Genomic DNA, 27,931 nt, shown 5'->3' with positions numbered 1-27,931 from the left:
AAGCAGCAACAAGGGCCCGGAAATTGTATTCGCGTCTTTTGCAGGTCCAGATGCATGCGTTTTGATGGACGATGAGACTTATGTAAAGAAGGACTCAAAAACCCTTTCGGGTCAACAGTACTTTACTGTCGTCGTTGGGGAGAATGTGAGCGATGCGGACAGGTCGATTCAAGTGGAGAAATTCACTCGAAAGGTACTGGTATGGCAAGAAATATGTTCCTGTGTTTTGAAGTCAACCATTTTTTGCACTACCGGAACTATAAATGCAGAAATCTATCGATCTGAGTGTCTCCAGAAGAGATTGCTGCCTTTATATAAAAAGCATAGTACACCTCCACTGTTTTGGCCGGATTTAGCGTCGGCTCACTATGCCAAAACCACCCTCAATTGGCTTGCGGAAAAGGGTATAAATTTCGTTGAGAAAAATATCAATCCACCAAATTGCCCTTAGCTTCGACCCATCGAACGTTACTGGGCAATCGTGAAGAGGGTCTTCAAGAAGACTGGTTAGGCAGCTGGGAACATGCAGGAGTTAAAAAAAATTGAGCTCAAGCGACCGAAAAATACGATGCAACACTTATCCGGAACTTGATGAAGTGCGTTCGATCAAAAGTTCGAAAACTCGTGAAAGAATAACTTAAATTTCATCCAGTTATCTTTATGCTCAAGTTTAACCTCGTACAATAAAAGATCAATTTTTAGTTTGAATAAATTATCGTTTTTTATCATAATTTGAAAGAAAAATTTGTGGATAGCTTATTTTCGATACACTCCTTATGCAATTTCATAATGCTTTACTTGATTTTCAGTAAATTATAGTGGCTAACTTTTCTACTACTGTTGCAATGTTTGTACATATTGGAAACTACAGTCGTAAAATTTTTGCTGTATTAAATCTACTTTTGAACTCTGGCTTTGATAAACAGCAAGTTTATGTAAAGATTCTGAAAGTGCAAAAAACTTTATTTTTTGTTTTCTGTAAACCAGCAGCCACTTATAATATTCAACTAGTGCTAATTTAAGATTCATTTTATAAATTAGTGATTTCAACCCAGTTACCTGCTAGATCGGTTAGAGTGTGTCATTATTACACTGTCAATATAACACAAGCAACTGGAATGTTAATTATTTCAAATATACTGTGATTTTCGGGCAGGATTTAATTTCGGGAGAGGCCCAAAGATTAAAAAATAATGTTACTGAAAATTGCTTATGTACCTAATTGTGTGCTTTTTACGGCTGTTTTTAACATTCTGAGACACTATAAATAATTATATGTTTTTTATTTCGGGTGAGGCCAGGGCCCCTCGCCCCCCCTCTGGGTACGTGACTGTTTTCAGGGGTTCCGTGCGAGCTAAAAGGGAACAAAATTGAATAGCTTCATCGATGAATATTGTATGGGATCATTCCTGATTTTCTTGATTATTTTTCCATAAAGTGACCACTTTGTTTGAATCATATTCCAATAAAACTATTTAGTTGCCGTTAGTGGATTGATGGGCACCCAAACATGGGCTACCTCGCTTCGCTGCATCGTTCGTGGAAACAGGTAACAATTGTGATACCTTTCATTTTTAACATATCCAAAACGAAGCCGAAACCAAAACGACCGAAATGTATCAGCTATCGTCAACCGGCAACGGTCCAATTTATCCGGTCATAACATATACGAATGAAAACAGAAAAAAAAGATTTGTAACCCTCACACTAATTTTCCATTTCTTGTTGTTTTTTTTTTGTCTATCCTGTAATGTGCATTATACGAGATGATTATTTAATTGATGTTATCATATTTCGTACTTAGCGGCCTGGCAATGACGACATAGCCTCTAAACCGGTTTCACGGCGAACGCCAGCCTTCAGTGAAGATGATGTCTTGAATCTGAAATCTCACACTTGAGACGATACCAACAATAATTTGCTTAAGCGATAGTAGCATAATGAAAATAATGTTGTGATATCTTGGAAATTCAATTATAATTAACTTTAGCGATGATGACGGTGCGTGCGAATGACTTATTCATGAAACGAAGCCATTTTTCAGATAATGTTTGATAGTAGGAGGGCTACAGAAGTAATGGTAAAAATGTTATTACAACGTTCGGGAAATTGTAGTGCTTGTATTTATCATTCATATTTTTGTAAAATTTGAAGACCACGAATGGACACGGGTTTTAACTAAACGGGTAGGGTCTAAACGATGAAAAAAAATCATCATTTTTGCGAATTTTTTCCAGAATTATCGTTCAACAAAATAAATTCAAATGTTTTGCATGATAAAAAGCATCATTCGAACAACTCTTTGCAATTTTTTCGTTGAAAAATATTGAGAAATAAGTCGGTTAAGAGGTATTTTTGAGAACGCTTCTTAAAAATCATGATTTGCGTTGTTCACTGCATCTCAGCGCAGCCTAATCAGAAGTTAACAAATAAACGCAGCATAGTTAGAGTACATGTTTTTCTGTACCCCAACGTTTCTGTTTGATTTTTTTTAATTTTTTGAATTTTTGGTGGTTGTTCAAAGTGAAAACAACGATTTTTCACGAAAAAATCCGCCGTTTTGTAGTTGTAAAACCTCCCTAAAGTACCAAACAACGAAAAGTAAAACTTTGGGGTCTGGTTTTTTATATGTAGAAAATGTGTGCAAAATTTGAAAAAAATTGGTGCAGTAGTTTTTGAATGACGATGGGCACGGACTTTCAAAACCTGTTTTAGAGGAAAACGCGTTTTAAGATTTTTGTCTATAAAATCAATGGAAACAATTTATTACTCAAGGGTCTAACATTTTCAAAAAATCATATATTTTTCTTTTATAATTTGTTATAATGAAACATTTCAATAATATTTTATCAAGTTTTTAAGTCAACCGAAGCAGAAATCTTAAGCCTGTGTGCCGAGCTCTTACTTCTTCGCAGTATGAGATGAAGGCCCATAACTTGCTGAGTCCGGTAGGCTTTAAAATTTCACAGAATATTCTTGAAATGTTTTACTATCAGAAAATACAAAGAAAAAAATAGAGGAATTTTTAAAAGTGTTAGACCCTTCCCGCCCCTTAAATGAACCTTGTTACGTAGAAATTTTCAGCACTTTATCTTCAAATCCTTACTCTTCCTTGAGTACTATGGCTCTACATTTTTCATATTCTTTCTTCTCTCACAATCTCTAGTTAGTTTGATATTGTTGAAAAACCGAAAGATAAAATAAATAATTTTTGGACATTCGAAAGTTCAATTTAACATTCCTTTAAATATTGTGTCCATTAACTTTTACATGAACACTGAATTCGTTTAATAGTTTTATCAATAGTCGTCTCATTAGTCGACACCACATCATTTTGTTTAGTACCCCACCTACGATTAACGAATGGTGGAGTTCGGTACTGAGAATCTATATCAGAAAGTTTTATATGAAAATAATGTGCAATTCTTCTTTTATAGCGGAGTGAACATGAGGAGTGATTGCACCAGTATTCAGCTTATCGTTCGAGTCAATGCATAAAATCTCACAACTAATGGTTTTCAATCCACCAGAATTTATTCGACGCGAACGAACTTCAGCAAACTAAATGCAAGACAAACCTCTTTGTTTGATCTCATTATTTAAACAGGTGAATCATATCATTGATTCGTACAAAAATCGTTCTATAATGTGATTTGTTCAACTCACACCTACGATGGCTAACAATAATCATCTCACTGATTACATTGCACACAATGCATTTTCTGGTAAACAATATCAGAACTTTTGATCCTGTTTACGGTATAGCTAGAACACTCATATGCGTTCCATCATTAAATCATTTGGCAAGCAATAATGTTGATACCCAATACCCAAAAATCACGTGGCTCGGAATGACGAACCACATGAATCAAATAAGCATGCTCTTCCTGGTAATATTCGAAGCCAAAACAGTTTTATTGAAATATTAATATCAATAATATAATTAAACTAATGTCACGGATACCAAAAAACATACTTATTGATGAGATTTTGAAGAAGAAAAACAATTTTTGTTTCGTAACATTATGAGATAACTTGGCAACTTTGCGAAACCAAATGAGATGAAAACAAAGCGCAATCAAGTGAACTAAGTGAAAAACTTTCATCTCATATTTTTAAAGACTTTTATTGTTTGTCGGGTAGTTTTTGAAGTATTAAATCGTTAATTAAACAAGTAGCAAGTGAACATTACTAATTATGAAGTCATCCAGCATTCAATGGTAGTGTAATTGTGCGAAAAAGTAATCATGTTTTGAGACGAATCGATTAGTAGATAATCAGAAACATGACGAACTGTAAATCTTGAGACGAAAATGTGTCCTAAATTGAAAAGTGAGTTTATTTGAAATGAAAAAAACGATAACCGAAGAACTTAAAACCATTTCTTTCAATAGGAAAGTGTGACAATAGCTTTTATAATCATTTTGAAACATTTCACAGTTTGGTTCAGGTAGGTTTTAAAATATTATTCATGTTCAAAGTAATGAGGTGAAGGGATGAGATGGGAATAGGAGCTCAGATGAAATAGGGAGCCGTTACCCTATATAGATCTAGTATACATATTTTGTTCTCCAGTGGGCAAGCATTGCACAACTTGATACACGCGAAACAATCATAGAACATCTATAGCATGCATTGAGTGGAAAATTTCCAAGTCCATAGAAAATATTTTCTAGATTTTGTCCACTTTCCTGAAGGATTTCCCTTATTCAATATAGCCCAAAACCTCCGCATAAACGTCACCTTTCGAACAAAATCATTTGTAGATCGGTATAGATGTATATAGATTTTTTTTGCATATATGATGAAAGTGTGTAATTTGTGTAATAATATGTCACGTTGAAGTGTTGCCATATTGAAGTATATATGTGTTCTTAGCGGCAATATTAAATGTCAAACATATGTTTGAAAAGTTTTGAACAAATTTTTAGCACGAACAGGCTTTGAACCACATATTTTAGAGTTTGTTGACAGTAAGTATTTTCAAATTAATTATAGATGATTTAAAGAAAACTTGCAAACATTTTGTGAAACTCGCCAAGAAAAATTTCATTATTATAAGATGGTTTTGTTTTCAGATAATAGAATTGTGGATCTTCGAACAACATCATTCAGTTCATACACGAAGGAATTATTTATGAGTCAACGAAACGTAAAAAAAAATTTCAAGAAATAAATCATATTTACCATGTTAATCAAATCTTTGTACCTAATTGATGACATTTCAACGGTCACTTCTTGTGCGGTTTATTATTTAAATGTATTCCACATGAGCATTACAGTAAAATCTGTTGTTATCAAAGTACTCTTATCAGTTAATATGCATTTATCTGAGATATAATTTGTAAGTGTCAAGCTTTTTGAATGTTTAGTGTGAAACATTTGAATTAAATCGACTGTTTGGTAGATGGAACTCAAGAGTAATATCTAAAGCTTTTAATACTTTTTTGTATAAGATTTAAGGTGATTTACATTTAAAATGAAAGTGTTGTACCATACTTCTGCACAACACTTCTTGTTATCAGTGCATTAATTGTTGTAATCAAATTGACTGGTCTATTAATATTTAAAAATCTTGCGTAAGAATCATTTGAATAAAGTCAAATTAACTTAAATTTGCTTACCTAAGACAACCTGTAGAAGATGTGCGATTAGGTATGTTGAAACGGCTGTAACCAGATACCAGCCGGCGATACTGCAGGAACTAATTTCCACAATCATTTTTTCTTCAGAAATCAGACAAATACCTATCCACTGCTGATACAACTTTCGATTACTTAGAAATTTCAAACAATGCCTTTTCTCTATGGCACCACTTTCTGCGATTCGCGGATACCGACTTCAGCTAATTGATTGATAGGAAGGCATTAAATTTAGGTATGGCTTCGAAACATTCTCCTATTACGGGTTTAGTTGCTAATTTATAATATGGTTCTTACGCTATAAAAGTTTATGAGGAATCAAAATATCGAGTATTTTTAAGTAATTTTTCCAGCGGTTTGGGAATTAACTTCCAACTTCATTTTTGTATCAGACAATTGTATTGTGCGGAAAATGATAAATCAGTTCATAAAAGTTTGAAGAGAAAAAAAAGTGCATGTCGGACTGTTAATTTATTGATGCAATTCAACTGACCTTCAGTTGAGTGAGTTATTTTGTTGCATGCTTCAAACATGAGAACAAATTGATATACACATTATTCTAATCAAAAAGTTCGCCTTCAATTAGAGAAATTATCGTACCGTCTAGGGTTTTCTATCACAGTATATTCGTTTGTTACGAGTCGTTCACGTCATTTTGCCGCCACGCAAAGGTAAAGGTGATTTCCGCTTGTTTGTTTAGTTAAATAAATAGTAGTTTTTTTCTCCCTCAAACTAAGTAACTAAGTAACAGATTCTAGTAAAGAAGCAAATTTAAAAATTCTAAGAAACACAAGAATTCTCGGTATGTTCAAATGCGCCATCCACCTATATTTGTGCTTTCGTATCATCAATCAATCGCTTTTGAGATACTCGGTACAATATCTGTGAATATTTATTTACTATGTCACAAGTTCTTCTTGGCTTGAAACCGTATTCGTAGGAATAGATCACTAGAACAAATCACCAACCGGATCCTTTTCACGTAAACAGTTGAAACAGCGATCACGAAGAGTGTAGGTATTTCGTGCACCCGGCGTAGAAAGCTTTTTTGAGCCTGAAACTGTTCGCGCCCCATTCAGAACTGACGAAGCATTCAGGTGCGTTCGGTTTCCCATAGTCAGTGGGTAAAGCTTTTTTTTGCTTGATAGTGATTCCACCGAGATATAAAGGCTTTGCTACGAATGCGAACGAGCGTAGAAATGAAGGAGCGAACACAACAAAAAAAACACAACACGCTGATGACGCCGGTGATTTGTATTTCAAGGGTTGAAATGGGAGGAAGTTCACGCTTTTGCGTTCGAAGGTGAATAAAGCATGTAAGCAGAGGCGCACAGAGAGTTGTTTGTGGACTTCGACTGACAACACGTGTCCCATCAACCTGTTGCGTTTTATCTTTAGTGACATAGGCAACCGTTTGCCAATTTTGTATGGACGATATCGAAAGCCGTTGCTATCAAATATCTGTTTTTGCTCCTATTTTGCTCACCAACTGAATGACCATGAACATATTATTGACCCGTCATCTAATTTAACGGATTCACTTCTGGATAATTTTTTTTCCAATAATAGTAGAAACGTCATACGTTCGTTGAATATACGATGCAGTAACTACGGAACGGTGTCTATTTTGGCAAGAATCAAAAGTCTTAGAGGTTGAAATCCCTCTAGGATTATGGTCGTTACAAGCGCAAAACGATAATCTTGTTTAACTTCGATAAAAGTACTGTTTTATCGAGTAGATACCGATTGCATTCATCAGACAGGAATGGTTTATGAGACTATGGGATTAAAAATAAAATCTCCTGAAGTTCGGAGGTGCAAAATTTATCAGATTTATGCAAGGATTTTTCAGCTAATCAAAAATTGTTGTAATCGGCGCCAATTTTCATTTTAGACTTGATGATTAGAACTTCATATACATATATAATAACGAGTTCTATAATAGTAAATTCAAATGAGGCCGAATGATGCGGAGAAAAGATAATTTCTTTTGATAATTTTTAAATAAGCCCAAGTACGTCAAAATCAGCTGTCCTCGAAGAAAAAAAGGCGGGTAGGTAATGCCTTCGATATTAATGGAGGACGTATATACAAATAAATCTTAAATGCTTTTTCCACACTTCCAAATATAGATAGAGAGTGTATCGAAACAAGCTATCCACACATTTTTCTTTCAAATTATGATAAAAAAAGATATTCAAACTAAAAATTGATCCTTTATTGTACGAGGTTAAGCTTGAGCATAATGAAAACCGGACGAAATTTAAGTTATTCCTTCACGAATTTTCGAGCTTTTAATCGAACGCTCTTCATCAAGTTCCGGACAAATGTTGCATCGAATTTTTCGGTCGCTTGAGCCCCAATATTTTGAACTCCTGCATGTTCCCAGCTGTCTTACCAGTCTCTCGAAGGCCCTCTTCACGATTACCCAATAACGTTCGATGGGTCGAAGTTGAGGGCAATTCGGTGGATTGATATTTTTCTCAACGAAATTTATACCCTTTTCCGCAAGCCAATTGAGAGTGGTTTTGCCATAGTGAGCCGACGCTAAATCCTGTCGAAACAGTGGAGGTGTACTATGTTTCTTATATAAAGGCAGCAATCTCTTCTGGAGATACTCAGATCGATAGATATCTGCATTTATAGTTCCGGTAGTGCAAAAAATGGTTGACTTCAAACCACAGGAACATATTGCTCGCCATACCTTTCGAGTGAATTTCTCCACTTGAATCGACCTGTCCGCATCGCTCACATCCTCCCCAACAACGACAGTAAAGTATTGTAGACCTGGAAGGGTTTTTGAGTCCTCTTTTACATAAGTCTCATCGTCCATCAAAACGCATGCATCCGGACACTGCAAAAGACGTGAATACAATTCTACACTTTGTTTCGAGATTTTCTGCTTCTTGTAGGTCTGTAGGTGATTTCGCCTTTTGAAACGCTGGATCATTCCGACACTCATTCCTGCTTTTTTGGCCGAATCACGTATTGATATTGTTTTGTTCTTCATGATTAGAGATACCACTTTCTGGTCCAGTTTCGGGTTGGAAGAACCGGGTTTTCTGCCTCTTCCTGGTAGCTCATCCAAAGAATAGTGTTCCCCAAACCTATTAATGATGGTTTTGTCACTGGTATGATGAATTCCAAACCGCTTCGTCAATTTTGGCATAGTGATACCCTTCTCACTTAGGCATGTGTTCAGAATCTTAATTCTCACTTCCTTTTCAACACGTGACATTTTGAAAAGGCAGAATTTCAGCCGCACAAACAAGTGAACTAACAAAAGCTGACAGTCAAACGCACAGCATGCTGTTATCTGAGCTTAAAAAAACCATCACACATACATGCGTACAACACAAATGTATGTGGATAGCTTATTTTCGATACACTCCTTAATGGATCGTATTAGTAGATTGAGTGAATTTTGACAGCTTTATTGCTTCGCTTCCAGAACTGTAACGGCGCATCTATACTTAATTACGACTTTTTGACGACATAAAGATTTTACAAACCATTAAATAACTCGGAACAAAAATTGAAGGGCTGTATACAAGACACAACCGAGCACGATTACATTAGAAATGAATACTGCATAGTGAAGAGAAAGGCATTTTTAATGCCAAAACAGATTTTTTTTTGTAGATTTAGATATTCAGTAGATATTAATTACCCTCAATCTTTTGGGAATAATTTAATGGTTTTCAAAAATAGTTTATTTACCTACATCAGAACTATAATTCTGGGCTAGGACTGAATTCTGGAACGGGATTCAAGAACTAAAATCAAAATCTGGTTTAGAATCCAGATCAATAAATCATGTCATAAATTTAATTCTAGAAATATAGAAATGAATTAATTTTCAGAATATAGGTTCCGACTTTAGTTCTAGAACTGGATTCTAAACTTGAAATCCGAACCTTAGTAAAGGAACTGAACTCAGTTTCAAAATCTTGGTCCAGGATCCACGTTCCGGATTTAGAATTCTGAAACTGAATTTAGGAGATAAATTCTGGTTCAGAAGTCAGTTCTAAAATTCAAGTTCGGAGTTCAGATATAACATTTAGTTCCAGAATTTTGTTGATGAATTATGAAGTGGAAATCCTAAAACAAAATTCTGAGTTCGAGACCCGAACATAGGTAAATTAAGAAACTAATCTTCAAATCTGAAATTTTTTATTTATATATTTATTTCGTCAAGCAAATGTAGACCACATATACATAAATGTTTTACAATGTTCATCTGCATACTACCTATTATTTCTACGACAAAACTGAGATTTTCTTTGATTTTTTGACATAGTAAGGTCAAGATGTTCGCAATATTGATTATAATGGCGCATTATTTGATTGAATGGACTGTATTTTGCATAATTTGTTCTAGTATGTCTTTCTAAAATTAATTTCTTGGAATGTAATTGACGGCTAGGTATATAAAAATTTAATTGCGATAATAATGGAGCTGATTGTATGCATTGAGAAATAATGTTGCTGATAAAATAAAGCATTGCAAAGTCGTGACGTTCTTTAAGTGTTTGTATATTGATGAGCAAGCAGCGTGCTTCATATGATGGTAGAGGAAATGCTGTTCAAGTTAATTTACGAAGTGCATATAAAAGAAATTGTTTTTGTATCGATTCAATGAGTTCTTCGTGAATAATTCTACATGGATTTCATACTAGGCTGCAATATTCCAAAATGGGTCTGACATATGTATTACATATAGCAATATGGAATATTACAGCGTTGTTGATATTTTTAATTTCCATGACGAGATTCATGTCGTCTGCATATATAAGCACTTTTAGATTTTTGAGTATGAAGGAAATGTCGTTGATAACAGATCGGTTGAAAAGTTCGTATCGTTTCTATGAGAGGGCGCCACTAGAATTAAATCCATACCATTTTCAGTTAGTATCCACCTTCAAAAGATACGTGTATAAATTTGACAGCTGTCTGATTATTAGTTTGTGAGATATTGCATTTTGAGTGAAGCTACTTTTGTTATTGTGAAAAAAATGGAAAAATAGAAATTTCGTGTGATGATGAAACACTACTTTTTGATGAAAAAAAGTGCCACCGATACCAAAAAATGGCTTGATGAGTGTTATCCAGACTCTGCACCGGGTGAAGCAACAATTCGTAAGTGGTTTGCAAAATTTCGTTCTGGTCATATGAGCACCGAAGACGATGAACGCAGTGGACGTCCAAAAGAGGCTGTTACCGATGAAAACGTGAAAAAAATCCACAAAATGATTTTCAATGACCGTAAGGTGAAGTTGATCGAGATAGCTGACACTCTAAAGATATCAAAGGAACGTGTTGGACATATTATTCACGAATATTTGGATATGAGAAAGCTTTGTGCAAAATGGGTGCCGCGTGAGCTCACAATCGATCAAAAACAACAACGAATTGATGATTCTGAGCAGTGTTTGGAGCTGTTGAATTGCTCCCTCATCCACCGTATTCTCCAGATTTGGCCCCCAGTGACTTTTTCTCAGACTTCAAGAGAATGCTCGCTGGTAAAAAATTTAGAAGCAATGAAGAGGTAATCGCTGAAACTGAGGCCTATTTTGAGGCAAAGGACAAATCGTACTACAAAAATGGTATCGAAAAGTTAGAAGATCGCTATAATCGCTGTATCGCCTATGATGGAAATTATGTTGAATAATAAAAACGAATTTTGGCAAAAAAATGTGTGTTTCTATTAAACGATACGAACATTTCAGCCGAACTGTTAAAATCATCAATCAAGATCATAATCACAAATAATTAAAAATTGAAGTTTTCTGAAATGTTTGGTTTAAACGAGCATCAAAGAGGAAGACTTATGACGAGTGTTTGCTTTTCTCATACCTGGGACGACAGTTTTGATGTAGTAAGCGACATGCTACCTACTGGGTAGGTGTGATGTGCATTCTGAAAGCTGAATCCTGATTGATTTACAACAGATGAGCTTTCAGAGTGCAGATATAAAGCTATAGGCATTCTTGGTGCTCATAAAAGGTTATTTTAATGCCATTATTAGCGCTTACTGGTTACCTGGGTCAGATCTAGATACAAAATCTAGTTCCAGAATGAAACATTTAGTTCCAGATATCAGTTTCGAATAAAGAATTCTTCTTAGGGCCCACACCATTTTTCACAAAGAATTACTATGAATTCAGTGCTGTAAAACTTCATTCAATTCAATTGAAACCGAATGTGGTACACATTGACGATTATTCCACTGCAGTAAACTTCATATTCTAACACATAACCTTCGCTGACGTACAGAACGGGTAGCATTCAGTTCCTCATTCGCTTCCCTTCAAATCGAAGCTCAGTTTAACCACCACCGTAAGGTGATCTTTTAATCAAGGGTGGCTTTTATCGTATCAAAGAACGCTCACTGGCAACTCTTCAACGAATGAATCAGTGCCATCAAAAAGAAACGGAAATCATCGCAACAACAAAAACCCGGCATGGCTCATTTAACATAGAATCGACACAAGTGCGAGAGCGAATTTCTATCGATGACATTTCTGAGAATCAAAGGTTAGCACGCTGCTGTGGGGATCCTCTCTGAAGCAACAAACGGTCGCTTATTCTCGTTTCGCGATCCGATTCTGCATGGGCAGTGGATAATTGCGATAGAATCATTTTACTATTGCCGCTTATTCTAACTATGTGCATATAACCTTTGTATAAGTTGTGTCTATGAAAATGTCTGTGAATGCTCCACACAAGGGTTTTGAAATATTGCAACCTAGTATGAGAATCATCAAGTTGAATCATCTATTCGATTTTCTGCGATAATTGTCAACTTGCGATTCTCTCTTGGAAAATTCCACACAGCAACGATCATTAGCAGACTGTAATTTTTTTAAGGGCGTGAAATACTCAGAGAGTATGAAGTGGAGCGAAGAAATGTAGCAAAATTCTCTCACGGTTCATGCATTGAGCGACTCGAGTTCTTGTAGCATCTTCTACCGGATTGAAAATGTTGTTTACAATATAGCAGCTTCTGTCAAATGTTCGGCAATCACCAACACTGCTTTTAATATAAAATATTCCTTACAGTTGAATCAGAGCGGCCTTCAAATCAGGTTTATGCAAAAATTCGAATTGATTCAAAATAATGGATGAAAGGTAAACCAGTCATGATAACTGGAATATAAATTACAAACTAAGATTCTTGCAATTTTCATTTTTATTACTCAATCTCAATCGCATCTCAATACATTTCAAACTGTCGAAAACTATTGATTCAAACTTGCTGGTGATAATCGAAAACTCAAATGAGAACCGCCACCCTCTATTCATAATTCTGGTCGGAGACAGTTGATGTCCATGCTTATTCATTCTAACTTGCTCGCTACCAACAGTGAAGACAATGAAGCAGGTAGACTACTTGGCACTTGAAACTGGGAAAGCAAAACTTCAAGTGACTAGGTACGGTTATTAAATTGATGATGATTTCTGGGAGCTTTATTTGAGTATGGAAATTAGGTTTTACCGCACTGACTATGACATTTTCCTTCTCTTGGTATTAGCAAATCGGCCTTTTGCATATCGCCTTTGCACACCGTTCGCAGTTCACGCAGTGGTTGCTCTGATGTGCACTGTTCGCAGTGTGTGTTTCGCTTTAAACAAGGGCAATTACATCAGCCTTCAATTGTTGGTCGTTTGCATTGGAGAAAAGTACAACGAAAAGTGATAAACGATGGAGAAAATTTTACAAACCAGCCTTTTAAGAGTTATACATGTTTACTGAAGAACTATAAGAATTATTCAACTGTTGAAATATGCACACCGCAAGTGAAAATAATCAGTTTTGTGAAGCGTTTGCAGTGCGCAAATAAAAGTTTGCGTTGTCACTAACACATTCAATGACGGGCTACGCCCGCACGAAACGCAGAAATAAAAGTTTTGATGTGGAACACATCGTCATGCTAGTATGGGTGTCGTTTCGAAATATGCAGCGCAAAAAGGAAAGAGTTTCTAAATGAATATACTCGGTTCACGCACTCTGAATCCTATCTGGTAGTTTATAATGAAATATTGTGTTGTTCAAGAAATTTAAAACAACCGAGACTTCTCGAAATTGCGTGATCAATCAATGATAAAATCTCTGAAAATATGTTCATATGGGGCCGGAACAGGGATGCCAAGAATTATAAATAACAATCTGTATACTGATTGAACCTGGTACCGTATGCAGCGGTGAAATTTAATTTCACTTAAGCATCACTATAATTGCATCCTAACGCAATATCTTCATTGAAGTACTAGACGAAAAATGGAAACTGCCTTGCGTTTTTCGAGTTTTAATTTACGATATTTCTGATGGATGCTAACTTCCACCAAGCGATCATCTTACTCATATTAAACTACAAAAAAAAGTTCGAGGTTGTGTAACAAAACGCGACCGATTGCGATGCAGTAATCAATCGTTAACGAATGTTATATTAATGGTCACGATTCTAGGTTATACACACAAGGAATACTATGTTTCACCGAATATTTGTACTGATTTGTAAAACCATTTTTAGTTTAAATATTTATTATTTTGGATAGTGTTATAAAGCATTATGTCTATTATTCCCTACACATTCGTTGTGTGTTCTCATATTTGAAATTGGACTTATTAATATTATGTATTTTTTATTTAGCCCTTATTTTAATCTACATTTTCCGTTCACCGGAGTTGTGATCGTGCTTTATAAGTAAAGTAAAACAATAACTTGTCATATAAATGGATTTTGGAAATTCATTAATCTTGCTATAGATTAGAAAGATAACCGAAAGCTAAATAAAGATGCATCGAATTTACTGGTTCAACGGTTAGCAAATTGAAACAAATATTCTATACTTTTCGCGTTGCTTTGCTATCTATGATAATACACCAGCATTACTAATTTTATCTTATCGCTAGCTGGTGACATGAAGCATTTATACAGTGGAACCGAGTGTGAGACGGCACCAGGTATTTACAACTTTCGGAGGTTATCTTCATACCTATCTTGCGTAATTTTCGATATGAAAGAAGATAGCGATTAGTATAGAAAAAAATATCAAACCTTGAACAGTTTACCTGAATTATGTCATCAGCCATTGTTTCTAGAATACTGAAAGAACCCGGTCATATAAAAGCCGGCGAAAATTTAGTACTGATAAAAAACAAACTGTTGAGCAATTCAATCGAAACAACATTGAAGTGCACCAAAAGTCTATCATATCGTAGGCAAGAGGTAGTAATCCGAAACCGGACGGACAATCTAGCTAACGCGCCCAATTACCGGAAAAGAGCCGTCAAACTCAATTTCAGTATCGCTCACAAATGATGCATAAAGTAGATGCTTTGACGCTTTCGGTTCGTAGAGGATGGTTTTGTATGGCTAACGTGATAACTCTGTCGGTTTATTTGAGGCAGGATCTTTTCCTCATAAATCAATCAATGTTCATTTATTACACGTGGTTGCACGTTCTTGTGGTGTACTCAAGCATCAATAGATGAGGTCGCAAATTCAGATCAGCCAGAATTTGATTGCCGTTTTTGTTTGCTCTAAACAGTTCAATGGATTTGGTTTTTGCCTTTCTCTATAGAAAGGTTTCTTAACTATTAAACGGCAAGAGAAAGGAAGTATCACACCTTTAGGTGGATTAAGAAGGGTTAGGAAACATTTAATTTTTTTTCAAATGGGAGCGGGTCATTTCGCCGAAAGAGTTATTTCGGCGAAAGGGTCATTTTGCCGAAAGACCATAATTTTTTACGGAAAGGGTAATTTTGAATACATAACATATTATTTTAGTGTAATTGAATTGATGTGGCGCAGCCACATAACCGAAGCCGAGATGGCTCGGCGGCACGCCAGTTTGCCCGGTCTACTGAAAGCTAGGTTTCTTTGCTTCAGTTAGGTTCAGGAACGAGCGGAAGCGAGGTCGGATAGCATACGAACAAAACGATGTGGCGAAGCCGCATTAGATATTTTTCATCTGCACTCATTTATCAGAAAATACCGCAAACAATTGCCTGATAAGTACACTAATAAAGTCAACATTTGTTTGGGAATTCCGTTCTGAGGATCTTGAATAAACCTACACACTTTTAAATTTTTACATGTTATTAGATACACATAAATGGATCGTCGCAGTTCACGCAAATTTACGTGGAAGAACATTTAATATTGTGTCTAAAACTCCATACATGAAATTCATTGAAATAAAAAAAAGAATACTGAGAGCAACCCGTCGCGACTTGAACCGAGAATCATTGGATCGCAAAGTACGTCTGTTAATCGACCGAGCCACAGAAGCATGCATCTGCTTGGCTGGTAAAAGGCGCATTTGAATTCATACAGTCGCACCTGCTAGCAGAACGCAAGTTACAGTCGAAACCAGTAAAATTCAAGCTCATCTAACATTAAGTCATTACAAATGAGATTTTCCGTCATTTGACAAATTAGGTCTTTATGAATTACATCGTATGAGGAATTAAGTCACGTGTATTATTAAATTTTTGTTGGTGTGCACAAAAATGATTCAAGTCTCTGGATCATTTCAGAAGTACGATTGTAGGTCAACTGAACCGGAGTGAACATAATCATTTTTTATTTGTCTTTTTTCTATCAATTCCAATCACGAAATGAAGACTAATGAAGAATTCGGCGAAATGGATTTCGGCGAAAAGACTCTTTCGGCGAAATATCATTCGGAGAAACGGCTTTCGGCGAAATGATCCAGATCCATGAAGAACCTCAGATACGTAATATTTTCAGTAATTCTAGTTGCTAAAACCCAGTTATTCAATGAATTTTCTTAGGGTACTATCAATTCCAATTTTTGGGCTTTGTGTTCTAGGTTAAAACTGGAATAAAGTAAACGAGCGGAAAAAGGCGAATGGGTAGTGTCAGAGACTGGAGGATGTGAATACGAATAAAACCTGCATGCTTTTTTCGCAAATCTCCAATTAGTTCTGATTCCTGAAATTATTGTTTTTTTTTTGTAGATTTACATATTCAGTGGAGGAAATCATCGCATAGCTCTTTCATAATACTTTTACACTTTAAAATATAACCGATTTGTGAAATTCATCCGATGTGAAGTATTTTTTGCCACCATTTTTTCTGATCTACACCAGAACCTGAATACTGGAAATTTACGAACCGGAACATAATTAAAGAACTAAATTCGGAACCTGGGCTCCAAATTTAGTTTCGAAATTCAAGTTCGAAATCCAGATCAAGAATTCAGTGCAGTATTTAATTCTAGAATTCTGAAAATGAACTCTTTCTCAGAATACCGGTTCCAAAGATAATTCTAGAAATTTCTCAGAATCCCGGTTCCAAAGATAATTCTAGAACTGAACTTGATTTCCGAACCTGAATTACGGAACTGCATCCAGTCCCAATTTCTAGTTCCAGAACCGAAGTTTCTAGCTCGATTCCAGCAAGTAGATTCTGAATCTGAATTTAGGAATTACATTATGGTTCAGAAGTCAGTTCCAAAATTCTGATTCGGAACTCAGATCTATAATTTGGTTTCTGAATGCAGATCTAAAATTCATATCTTGAATTTTATTTGAAATTGAATTTTTGATATTAGTTCCGAAATTAAATTAAGGCACTAAATTCAGTTCCGAAATGTAGTTAAGAAACCAGTTCCAAAAATCAGGATTCAGTTCCAAAGTTTAACTTTTGATCCCGTATTCCGGATTCAAAGTCTTACATAATAATTTTAAATTGAGTTCAGGATTCAAGTGTACCATGGTTTTCCTTCTATCCTGGTCCAGTTGAATATCGGACTGAGATTACCTCAAAACCATCATCCGAATGCGGAAAAGGTGAGCAATGAGTTTTCCTCATTGTTTCCAAAAGTTTGAGAAAACTAAATTTTTTAGTTATTTAAGATTGTAAGATTGTTGTAAATTCTATCATAAATTGCTGGTCCTATTTCAGATGGCATGGAAAAAGAAATCTTCTACAGGGCGAATTTGGAAAAGGCGTCCCATAGTAAAGTAAGACGTATTCACATCAAGAACCTGATTGAATCCTTCTGGTGGTGTGATGATGCCTTTCTAATAAACTTATCATAAACAATCGGTGCAAATTTCAAATTTTTGACAATCTGGTTCTAGAGCCGGAACCCGGATATCGTCATAGTCGTAAAAAGCTTTTACGGTCATCAAATAGCCAACCCTACAAGTACTAATAGTTTTGAAATAACTTTTGAAAATTACGTGGTTATCTGTGTCATAGAATTTTATCAACATATAATAAGTTCAGTAACAAAAATATTCCAAATGCTGTGCATTGATAATGAAGGCGTTTGCGTTGCGTTGTGACGATGATCTTGACGGATGCACATGTTTTCTGCTGATTGACCAATAAGAGCTGCTTTGAATATGGTATTGGGAATTGATACCATTCCAATTTAAATTGAACATTTCATCCGTAGGATATCCATCATTACCGGCTGTCCCAATCTCCATCCTTCATAAGAAAGGATAAAGGATAAGGAAGAGAGGGAATGTTGATGGTTCACCTACTTTCCGGAAGAACGACGACTCATCATTCTTTTTCATTGATGATATGGATTGGTAAGGGGTCTAAAATTCGCTCTAAGCGAGAGATGGGAAAAATATTTGTCATCTATCATACGTTCAAACGTACGAGCTTAAATATATAATCGTAATTATACACACAAAAGTGAACAATAATATAATAAAACGATCTCACAGGTATTCAACATGCTGTATGGCAGCCCTTAGGTACTTGATCAACTTTTCATGCCACGATGCAAGAGACCGATATGCTGGTCGGCCCTCATCACAGTTTCCCCGTCGAGTTCTAGTACCATGTGCAAAAACACCGTGCGCAGTCGGGTGCTGCCTACCGAAATTGTGTACCGTCTTTTCGAAAGGGACAATTTTTCACTTGGCTGTGATTCCAGGCTGGTGCATAACGGAAGAATCAAACTGTTAGATAAGCTCCGTTTCCGGATACCAGTTTCCGTCAATACGAATTTGCTGGATGTCTGTTTCGTCTTTCAACAGTTTTAACCGGTTTAAACACGCATAACAACATCCTGTCAGCTGTTTGGACTTAATTCTAACACCACGAAAAACTAAGAACGTGGAAATTTGACCCTTTCGATCTCATTTTTTTTTTGAGATCTCAATAACCGACGGAACCTATTTTGCACGAAACAATTTTGATGTGAGCGAAAATTTTTCACTTCCGACACGTACGCCTACTGCGATCCTTCGATTCAGATCAACATTGTATTATTCGCTGTGCATTGTTCGTAATAGCGATGGCGGTTTCTTCTTCCGTGCCATTTCGTACCGGTTTTGCATCTTCATTTCAAATGAGCTCTGATACTCATTGCCCTGTAATTCCGGAACAGGAAATCGAATCCAAATGAAATAGCATAGGTGCTTTTGAAACAATGAGTGCAGTAATGTAAATCAGGATTTGCGAAAATCGATTAAACCGTTGCTGAGAAATCGAAGTAAGCTCTATTTTTGGAAAGAACGGGATCGACTAGTTAATATGGTTTTCTGTGTCATTAGTCGTGTGAAAAGATTCAAATTGGCACTCATGTAGCTCATGTAATGGATTTAGTAGTCGCTTTTAGTTATAATTGATTGAAATTTAAATTATTGATATACTGGTACTGCTAGATACCTATATCTGTTTGGGAATAAGTAGTCTTTTTATTGATATTAATCGTTTCGGGGTAGCCTTATTTTGTGCTGAGAGCACTTAACCAGTTTTAATTCTCTCTTTGTGTCGTCTTTAACTCGTCAGTGCATAACAGTCTATGGCGAATGGTTATGCCTTTTAGCAAATGAACATAAATTGCTAAGCAGACGTAAAGTTTCTGTTATTTGTCTTTACTGACGTGCTAAACGAAAACCGACTCAAGCATTAGGTCGTTGTTACTTAGCACCGCCTATCTGAACTAAACTCAGATGTATGGAATATAATAATTTCATGTCCAGAGGTCTTTGTTGGTTGATTTCGACGACTGAAGGTTTGGATACGATCGACAAAACATTGCATTGGTTGCAAACGGGAGTATTGGAAAAATCCAAAAATGTTATTGATATAGCGTGAAGAAGATTTTGATGCCACTCTGCGGAAGTTGTCGCTTTTTTGAGTTTGTAGTTATAGAAGTGCCTTAGAACATCAGTGTAAATTCACCTGGTGAGGTGACAACAGAAAGGTAGCAAAAAGTAGCGGATTGTAATTTATCTGCAAATCGATGGTATATTGTTAGTTTCCTTCCTTCATTCAAAGAAAGGTGCCCACTTTACACTATATGACACTAAAATTGTTTTCGATGGTGGGTTCGAGGAACCTCGTGTGTTTTTTATCATTTCTTTTTTATGTAAAACAAAATACAGTATAAACTCAGCAATAGCTTGAAAAGTGCTACGAGAATCTGCTCCATAAAAAACAATCATTTTCCGGTAATATACTGAGTTCAAACGTGCTCGTACTGACACTGACACTGACGTACTGACACTGGACACTCCGGTCAGCCAAATGAGGTAATTACACCGGAAACCGTACAAAAAGTTGTGAAATCCACAAACCAAATTTGCATGAGTTAGTTTGTCAAATAAAGTGCCTCGTTACGATAGACCAAAAACGACAACGTACCGTTGAGTTGCTGAACTGTTTGGAACTGTTTCAACGAAATAAACAGGATTTTTCACATCGATATGTGACAATGGACGAAACCTGGATTCATCACTGTACTTCGAAGTCAAAGCGATCGTCAACCGAGTGGACTGCAGTCGGTGAGAACCGTCCAAAGAAGCCAAAGCCGCATATTTTGCATTTTTTGCATGCTCATGGACTTATAGACTACTTTGAAAAGGTAAGGCTATCAACAGCGAACGTTGCATTGGCTAAATGATGCATTTGAAAAACAGAATCGGTAAGAAACGACTCCAAATGAAGACGAAAAAGGTGCTTTTGACAATGCGCCGTGTCGTTTATGTCACTTGCTATTATGGCAAAATTGTGTTAATTGGGCCAACGACTATTACCTGTTTTCTAGGCCTGAAATTGCTCCAAGGAAGTAGATTCCACTCCAACTAGGAAGTCATCGTAGAAACAAACGCATATTTTTTAATTGTTTTTTTTTTGGTTTGTCTGTAATGTATAAAACGTTGAGATCTGGTGCTATGCCGAAATTTTCGATTTAAAGTCCAATGTCCAAATTAAAAAAAATCGAGATTACACCAGATTTGGACGTTTCATGCATTTCTGAAACAATAAGCATGAAAAAAAATTGTTTAGTTTTGCGGTTTTTTTACGCAGATTTTCGAAATTACGCGGTTTTTTTCGCGTGGTTTTTTTTAACGCGATGCGTATCCCCCGCGTAAAAAGAGACCTCAGTGTATTGCTCTTGAAGGAGACACTTTCGAACAGAAATACAATATTCTGACGGTGTTTCTCATTGCGATTTCTGCTCGAAAGTGCCGAAACCAGGGATGGCATTATGTATCTCGATTCGATTCAATTTTTTTCGAATCGACCATGTTTCGTATTATGGTTCTCGATTCGAACTCGATCATCGGGCTTCGTTCGACTTCACTCGAAGAGGTATTAGATTATCGAAAAGTTTTGGTATTATGAAACCAAAACAATCGAGCTCGTAAATGACTAAACTCGATAAGAAATGGTCGAAAGCTTTATTGCTATCGACTTTGAATTTTCGAATGCGTTTCTTTTCATTTAAAGGTAATTATCGATAGCATCATGGGTTTTCATAAACATATTAGCGTTGAAAATCTTTATTGTAATGAACCGTTATATATATATATATATATATATATATATATATATATATATATATATATATATATATATATATATATATATATATATATATATATATATATATATATATATATTGATTTGATATATTTAGCATGTTTGGCATATTGTTTAAGAATCATATCAATTGAAAGATGCATGGCATTTAAAAAGATAACTAGAGTAAGTCGAAAATAAACTATGTCTAGTAATTGTGGTTTGTAATAATACTTCTGGAACCGGTGGACGGAAAATGTTACTCAAACGGATAGTGGGAAAAAGCGAAGAAAAATGGGATTTTTTTTATTTATTTAGACTTTTTTCAGTCTTATCTGAATTACTTATAATGTGTTGTGATTTTCTGTGCTATATTCGATTTATATTATTCAATTAACCAATAATCTTAAAATGAAATATGAATTTCGGAGAATTTAAAATGGGTATTATTTACTTATCTGGAAAACTCTTAGTTTTAATGGTTGGATTTAAAGATTAACTGATAAATTTTGATCAAAATTGATCACATTTATCAGCTTGCACAGGTAGTATCATTTAAATAAAATTTGTATGTGTGCAAACAATAAATACTACAATGAATGATCTACTCCTGGCATACTACAACGAAAGCTGCAGAACCTAAAAGCCTTTGATTAAAACTACATATATGGACGACGTAAATTGTATTTGACTTGTAACAAAGCAACAATAATTTCCAAAGTTTATCTTTAGATTGTCATATTGTTCCAAAAAGAAACTTCGCATTGCAAACATTTTTCTTCTTTCCAGTACTTGAACTAAATAAATGTAATCAAAAATATCCAGTTTCATTTTTTCGTGATTGCAATAGCTGGGTTTGTTTATTTTTATTTGACAGTTCGAACAGCGCTAGTCGAAATCTAGTACCACCTTGTTAGGGTCTCGATCAAGCGGTCGAAAGCGATACGTAATGCCACAGTTCAGTTGAATCGACTTCGAAAATAATCGTTTCGAGAAACTCGATTCGAGATGCATAATGTCAGCCCAGAACAATCCACGCCACCAGTGTTTTTCAATGAAAAAGGCCATATGTTAATGAAAAAAGGTTAAGTTTTCCAAAAAGAAAACGTGTTTTTCTTAGTTACTAACCGGGACTTATTGATCCACGAGTTGATTGCGCGAAAAATCGATCAAATTTATTGACCATTTCATGACATACTTTTGTAGCTTGTATATCATATTTATAGCTGTTTAGATTTAATATAATAGATGACATTCCTAGTAACTGTTGCCAGTCAATAAAAAATTATATAAGTTTAAGATATCGTTCTTTATAAATGCTCGAATTGGTTTGTATTCACGGTAGTAAAATAGTTCCGCTTTTTATGAGATAATTCTGTGCGTAAGGTGAAGTTCAACATGCACGTGCTGGTGGAGGTGCGAATCATAACAACAGACTAAGAACAAGGCAGATCAGAGGTTATCAGGAGAAGATAATTCTTTATTCTTACCCGACAGTGACTGATGAATCGATAGCTCGAGATTGTACAGACACCTGCTCAAATGAGAATGATACCTGTGGAACACCTTTATGTCTGTGAATCAATAATTTGTGGGAAATGGTTTGGATGTTAAATGATGTTTTCGCCTTCAAGTATGCTACGATTTGAATGTTTAATTCACAGTGATGTGAATCCGGTGATCGTTTTTAATCCGGTGATTAAACGTTTTAATTTTGTACTTACAGCTTTCATTTTCCATTAATTTTCCAACGGATACATCGTCTAACGGACCGTTCAACATTGTCGACAGTAGTTCTTCGATGAACTCTCGAACCTTTACTTTCTGGTTGTTCGAAACTGAAGACGTGGAACTGTTAGCATCGTCAGAATCTGAAACGGATTATGTGTTCAGTTTTCAGATAAGGCACGTTATTTACATACGATTACCTGTGACACATAAACCCAACATATCTTCATCTTTCAGATTCACTGGTCCAGGATTTTGCAACCGTACTGTTAACTGATTTAGCAGCCATTCTCCGGCCTTCTGCTGAATTACTCGATTGGATCTGCAGTTTTTGCATTCCCAAATGCCAATCGCAGATATCCATTCGCAGCATCGTTTCTCTTCACTCCGGCACACTAGTTTTTCGCAACCACGACAAGTTGCGAAACTGAGAATTTTCTAATTAGTATCGATTACCAGAGAATATCGAATAATACAAGATTTACCTGTTACCATCTTCGATTTTTATGTTTGTGTTACACATGTAGCAAACAACATCTGGTTTCCGAATGGACGAGCAACGCCGTTGGCTGAGTTTACTGGAAATTGTAATTAAAATATGCTGGATTTAATATCAAAAATCAAGAATATCATCATTTATAAACATAATATTTAAGTAGCAACGTTAGTAGAGGGATTCCAAGCCATATAAAAATTGCGAAGTGTTGAACTTCTCAGTTTGAGTAAAGTTTAAAGCTTGTTATCGTCAGTAGAAACAACTCGTAAAGTCATGCATTTCCTTATAACATTTGATTCGTAACGGGATTGAAAGTACTAAATGTTGGTTTACGTGGTTTATGAACGGTCCCTTGCAGCCTGTAGGCAAAGGTGCTATAAAAATTTATTCAAATTGAATTCTGTTCAGAACAAGTTGAATTGAAGACTGAAGTGACGAGAGAATATGAAATGAAATAGACTTCAAAGTATATCTTGATGGAATGGCATTCTTGTTTCTGTTCCTAATATTCATTCATTGTGGACTTTTTATAGCGAATTTCCGAAGCAAACATTGATCACCTAAAAAAAGTCTGTATGAAAAATTTGAGTTAAATCGGACATGGGTAAATGATGTCAGCTTTAAAATCACAATAGTGAGGATACTCAAAATCAAATCATGTCTTATAAATGCATGGAATGTCGAGGAAAATCGACTAGGACTTTTTAAGGGGTTATATACAAAGTTGATGAGAAACAGTGAGCTAAATTATCAAATATTTTTAAATGTATTATATTTTTTTATTTATACGATATATTTAATGAGGCACACTGCCTCAGCATAAATGTTTTATTTAAAACGAAAGACAGTTTGTTGTGATATTCTCATCTACTAAACGTGCTTTATTTTCTTAGGCTCGTGGTGAAAAGGCAAAGCGAAAACTGCTAAACTGAAATAAACAATGTGGTGAAAGAAAAAGCCATTGTCTTGCCATTTAAATAGTCTCATTAAAAAATCCTCGGCCATTAGTATTGTAATCAAATAACCTAACAGTAGTTTTCAAATGAGTATAAGGCGTTCGAAATTGATTCTTTTTTATCTCCGAGTAATTTTAACATTACATCACTCGAGCCGAAAATGTACGCCATAATCTTCTAAGTTTTATTGACATTGTTAGCTTTAAAATAAGCAAGAAAAATTTGCTTCGAGAAAATTCAGCCAATAAAAAATGTGCGGTTAGTTGGTTACGTCACTCATTCTATCATGTCTACAAAAAAAAAAATTAATGTGTACCATCTGTGAAAAACATTTAAAAAAAACTGTCATTTTTATTAAATATTCATAAAAATCTGTAGAAATCTGTGAATTTTGATAAAATCTGTGTTCTGTAACACAGAATCTGTGTGGCAAAATAGGCAAAAAATCTGAGGTTTTGTAGAAAAATCTGTGAATATGATCTAAACTTCGGTTCAGTCATCTCCAAGATAATTGTGCGGTAAAATATTTTTTTCAAAACTACATGCATATACACGCCCGGATATTTTCCGATCTCGTCGAGCTGAGTCGAATAATATGTAACACTTATGGGTTTCCATAAACCAAAACTTTGTAAATAACTTGACAATCCCTTGACATGAGACACAACCTAAGTTAAAAATTGCAATTTTCAACGAAATGGCCAAATATTTGTAGAAAACAGCATTAAAACTTAGATCACTTCGAACCATGATTTACTATTAATATGTGACATTTGATCAAGTCATCACCCCAGTTCGCTTTCACATCTCATCCAAGTCAGTCGATATAACAAAACCGCTTACGTTCGGGACAGAAGAAACCAAGTACAGTATTGTGTAGTGAACAATAGAACGACCTCGAAATGAGTGAACCAAACGAACAAAAGCTACCGCCGACACGAAAGAATACAATTGTTGTTGACTTCAGTCAGTGCAAAATTCGACCTTCGATACGAGAACTAGAAGGTTTGCTTAAGGAGCAAATGCATCTTGACATTAAACGTGTGCATTTACTTCAATGCAATAAGACAAATAATGTTATTTAATACATCCGGTTTTATAAAGAGTTGGATGCACTTCAATTCGCAGAAGACAATAACAATGTGCACTATGTGGAGCACGAGAACATTAAGTACAACATTCCAGTATATATGGTAGATAGTGCTATAGAAGTGCGTGTGCATGATCTTCTCTCAAGCGTCATCGATCCTTATATTCGTAAAACTATGTCACAATACGGAGAGATTCTCTCTATCGAAAAAGAAAAGTGGAAGAACTTTTTCCCCGGTATTCTAAATGGCGTACGTTTGTTACGCATGCGCTTGAAGAGACCTATACCTCCTTACGTGACATTCGGTCAGGATAAAAGAATCCCGTGCAAATCATCACCTATGACTATCAGATGGCCACATGTCAATTTTGCCAAAAAGTTGTTGACTACGGTAAGCCATGTGATAAACTGGACAAGGAGACAACTACACCAAAGGACAACGGTACTTTCTTCACACCAACCACAAGCAACCCCAATACATCTGTAACAGCCACCAACAACAATGGAGCATCCCCTTCAACGAAACCATCAGCATCCCCTATAGAACAAAGTACACCAGCTGCAGTTAACAATTTACCCTCCAACCAACCAGCAACTACAACCAATGTACAACAAGGCACATCTACAGCAACTCTCAACGAGCCCAAGACTACGATCAACAAGGAAAACGAAAATAAAACGGAAATCACACACAACACCGACGATGATGAGGATGATGAGATAAACTGCGGACGAAGTGACCCCCGATCTTCGTTGGATGGAAATGGAAACTCATCTCCCCCTAGTAAAAAAGTGAGATTCAATAGCAAAAAAAAATTTTAGTAACAAAAATGTAAGCCAATCGGCCACGTAAAGCTTTTACGCAAAAAGGCCAGAATAAAAATTTTATTATAACAAAAAAAGTCATCACCTTTTAAAAGTTCAATAAAGTTTTTTAAAGTTAACATTTGATATCACTAGATCGTAGACTTTCCACTATTAACATATTCATTTGTCTGTTCCACACATCAGGTGACATTCGTACGACACGATTAAAGATCCTAAAAATTACACAAAATCGTTTTATATTATTGATTTGTTAGATGAAAATTGAACAGTGGTTTGCACCGCCCACGAATAGCTCTTGACTCCTGAAATATTTTTTGTCTGCCTAGTGCCAACAGTCATTTTCACCTGAAATACTAATACACTTCTCAAAGACGAATATTCTATCAACCTTTTGAAAGGCTAACTATCCAATGAAATATTTTCCGAACATATTAGTCGTTTTCAAGTCTATACCTGAGTTAGTCCTTTTTAAGACTCAAACCCAATATCAGTCTTTTTCAAGACATAACACATGGATCAATAAGTCCCGAGACTAACAATGGAAACAACATTTTTTTTGCAATTTTTTTTTATTTCATCAACATAACCTTTTAGGGTGATACAATGGTTCCAACGTTTTTCCAATTTTTCAATACCATGTTTATAAAAAAAATTATCTTTCGCTTCAAAATAAGCTTCAGTTTCAGCGATGACCTCCTCATTTGAGCCAAATCTGTTCCCTGGAGCATTTTTTTAAGATCAGCAAAGAGCCAGTAGTCATTGGGGGCTATATCTGGCGAGTATGGGGGGTGGGGAAGCAGATCAAAGCCCAATTCGTTAAATTTCGCCATTGTTTTCATCGACTTGTGGCAGGGTGCAGTTGTTCCATCGAAAGCAATTGCGGCACCCACTTGGAAAAAACCTTTTTCATGCTCAATTTTTCATGAAGGATAGTAAATACACTTCCATATGATATCTGTGTCATCTCAGCAATCTCACGGAGCTTCCGGTATAACGGCTTCCACAGGTCTACCCGAGCGTTCCGCGTCATTTGTGTCGGTACGACCACGTTTAAACTCGGCGAACCACCGACAAATCGTTGCTTTTGATGGACAAGAGTCCGGATAACATTTTTCAATCCATTGTTTCGCTTGCACGGTGTTTTTACCCATTAAAAAACAATGTTTTATCAAAACACAAAACTCGGTTTTTTCCATTTTTTAAACAAACTACAAAACGACTTTACTCCAACCTCAATAACTCAGCTGTTTCTGGTCGGATCGACTTAAAATTTTGACCCGTTTCAAGCAATGGTTAGTACTCTAGAAAGACGTGGTTACTGGTTTACTACGAGCGCCATCTCTGCTTTAGCCTCGGGACTTATTGATCCATGTGTTATT

At 35.7% G+C, this 27,931-nt stretch overlaps 1 protein-coding gene across 7 annotated transcripts in view; it reads right to left on the bottom strand.

Moving 5' to 3' along the window:
* LOC131436309 (uncharacterized) overlaps nucleotides 1-27,931 on the bottom strand; it is a 131,914-nt gene that overhangs the window by 63,710 nt on the left and 40,273 nt on the right. For 5 of the 7 annotated variants that reach the window (XM_058604968.1, XM_058604966.1, XM_058604964.1 and 2 more), the window contains 4 exons: nucleotides 23,668-23,760; nucleotides 23,383-23,609; nucleotides 23,179-23,325; nucleotides 22,945-23,028 (listed from right to left, as the gene is read on the bottom strand). In XM_058604968.1, coding sequence (XP_058460951.1) covers nucleotides 22,945-23,028; nucleotides 23,179-23,325; nucleotides 23,383-23,609; nucleotides 23,668-23,760 — 551 coding nt within the window. Of the gene's footprint in view, nucleotides 1-5,624; nucleotides 5,755-6,610; nucleotides 6,769-22,944; nucleotides 23,029-23,178; nucleotides 23,326-23,382; nucleotides 23,610-23,667; nucleotides 23,761-27,931 lie in introns of those variants that run through there. The other 2 variants (XM_058604969.1, XM_058604971.1) reach the window with 2 other exon arrangements.

The sequence above is a fragment of the Malaya genurostris genome, chromosome 3 (genome assembly GCF_030247185.1).
Source record: "Malaya genurostris strain Urasoe2022 chromosome 3, Malgen_1.1, whole genome shotgun sequence".
Classification (NCBI taxonomy): Eukaryota; Metazoa; Arthropoda; class Insecta; order Diptera; family Culicidae; genus Malaya; species Malaya genurostris.
This window is presented reverse-complemented; position numbering and strand designations above follow the sequence as displayed.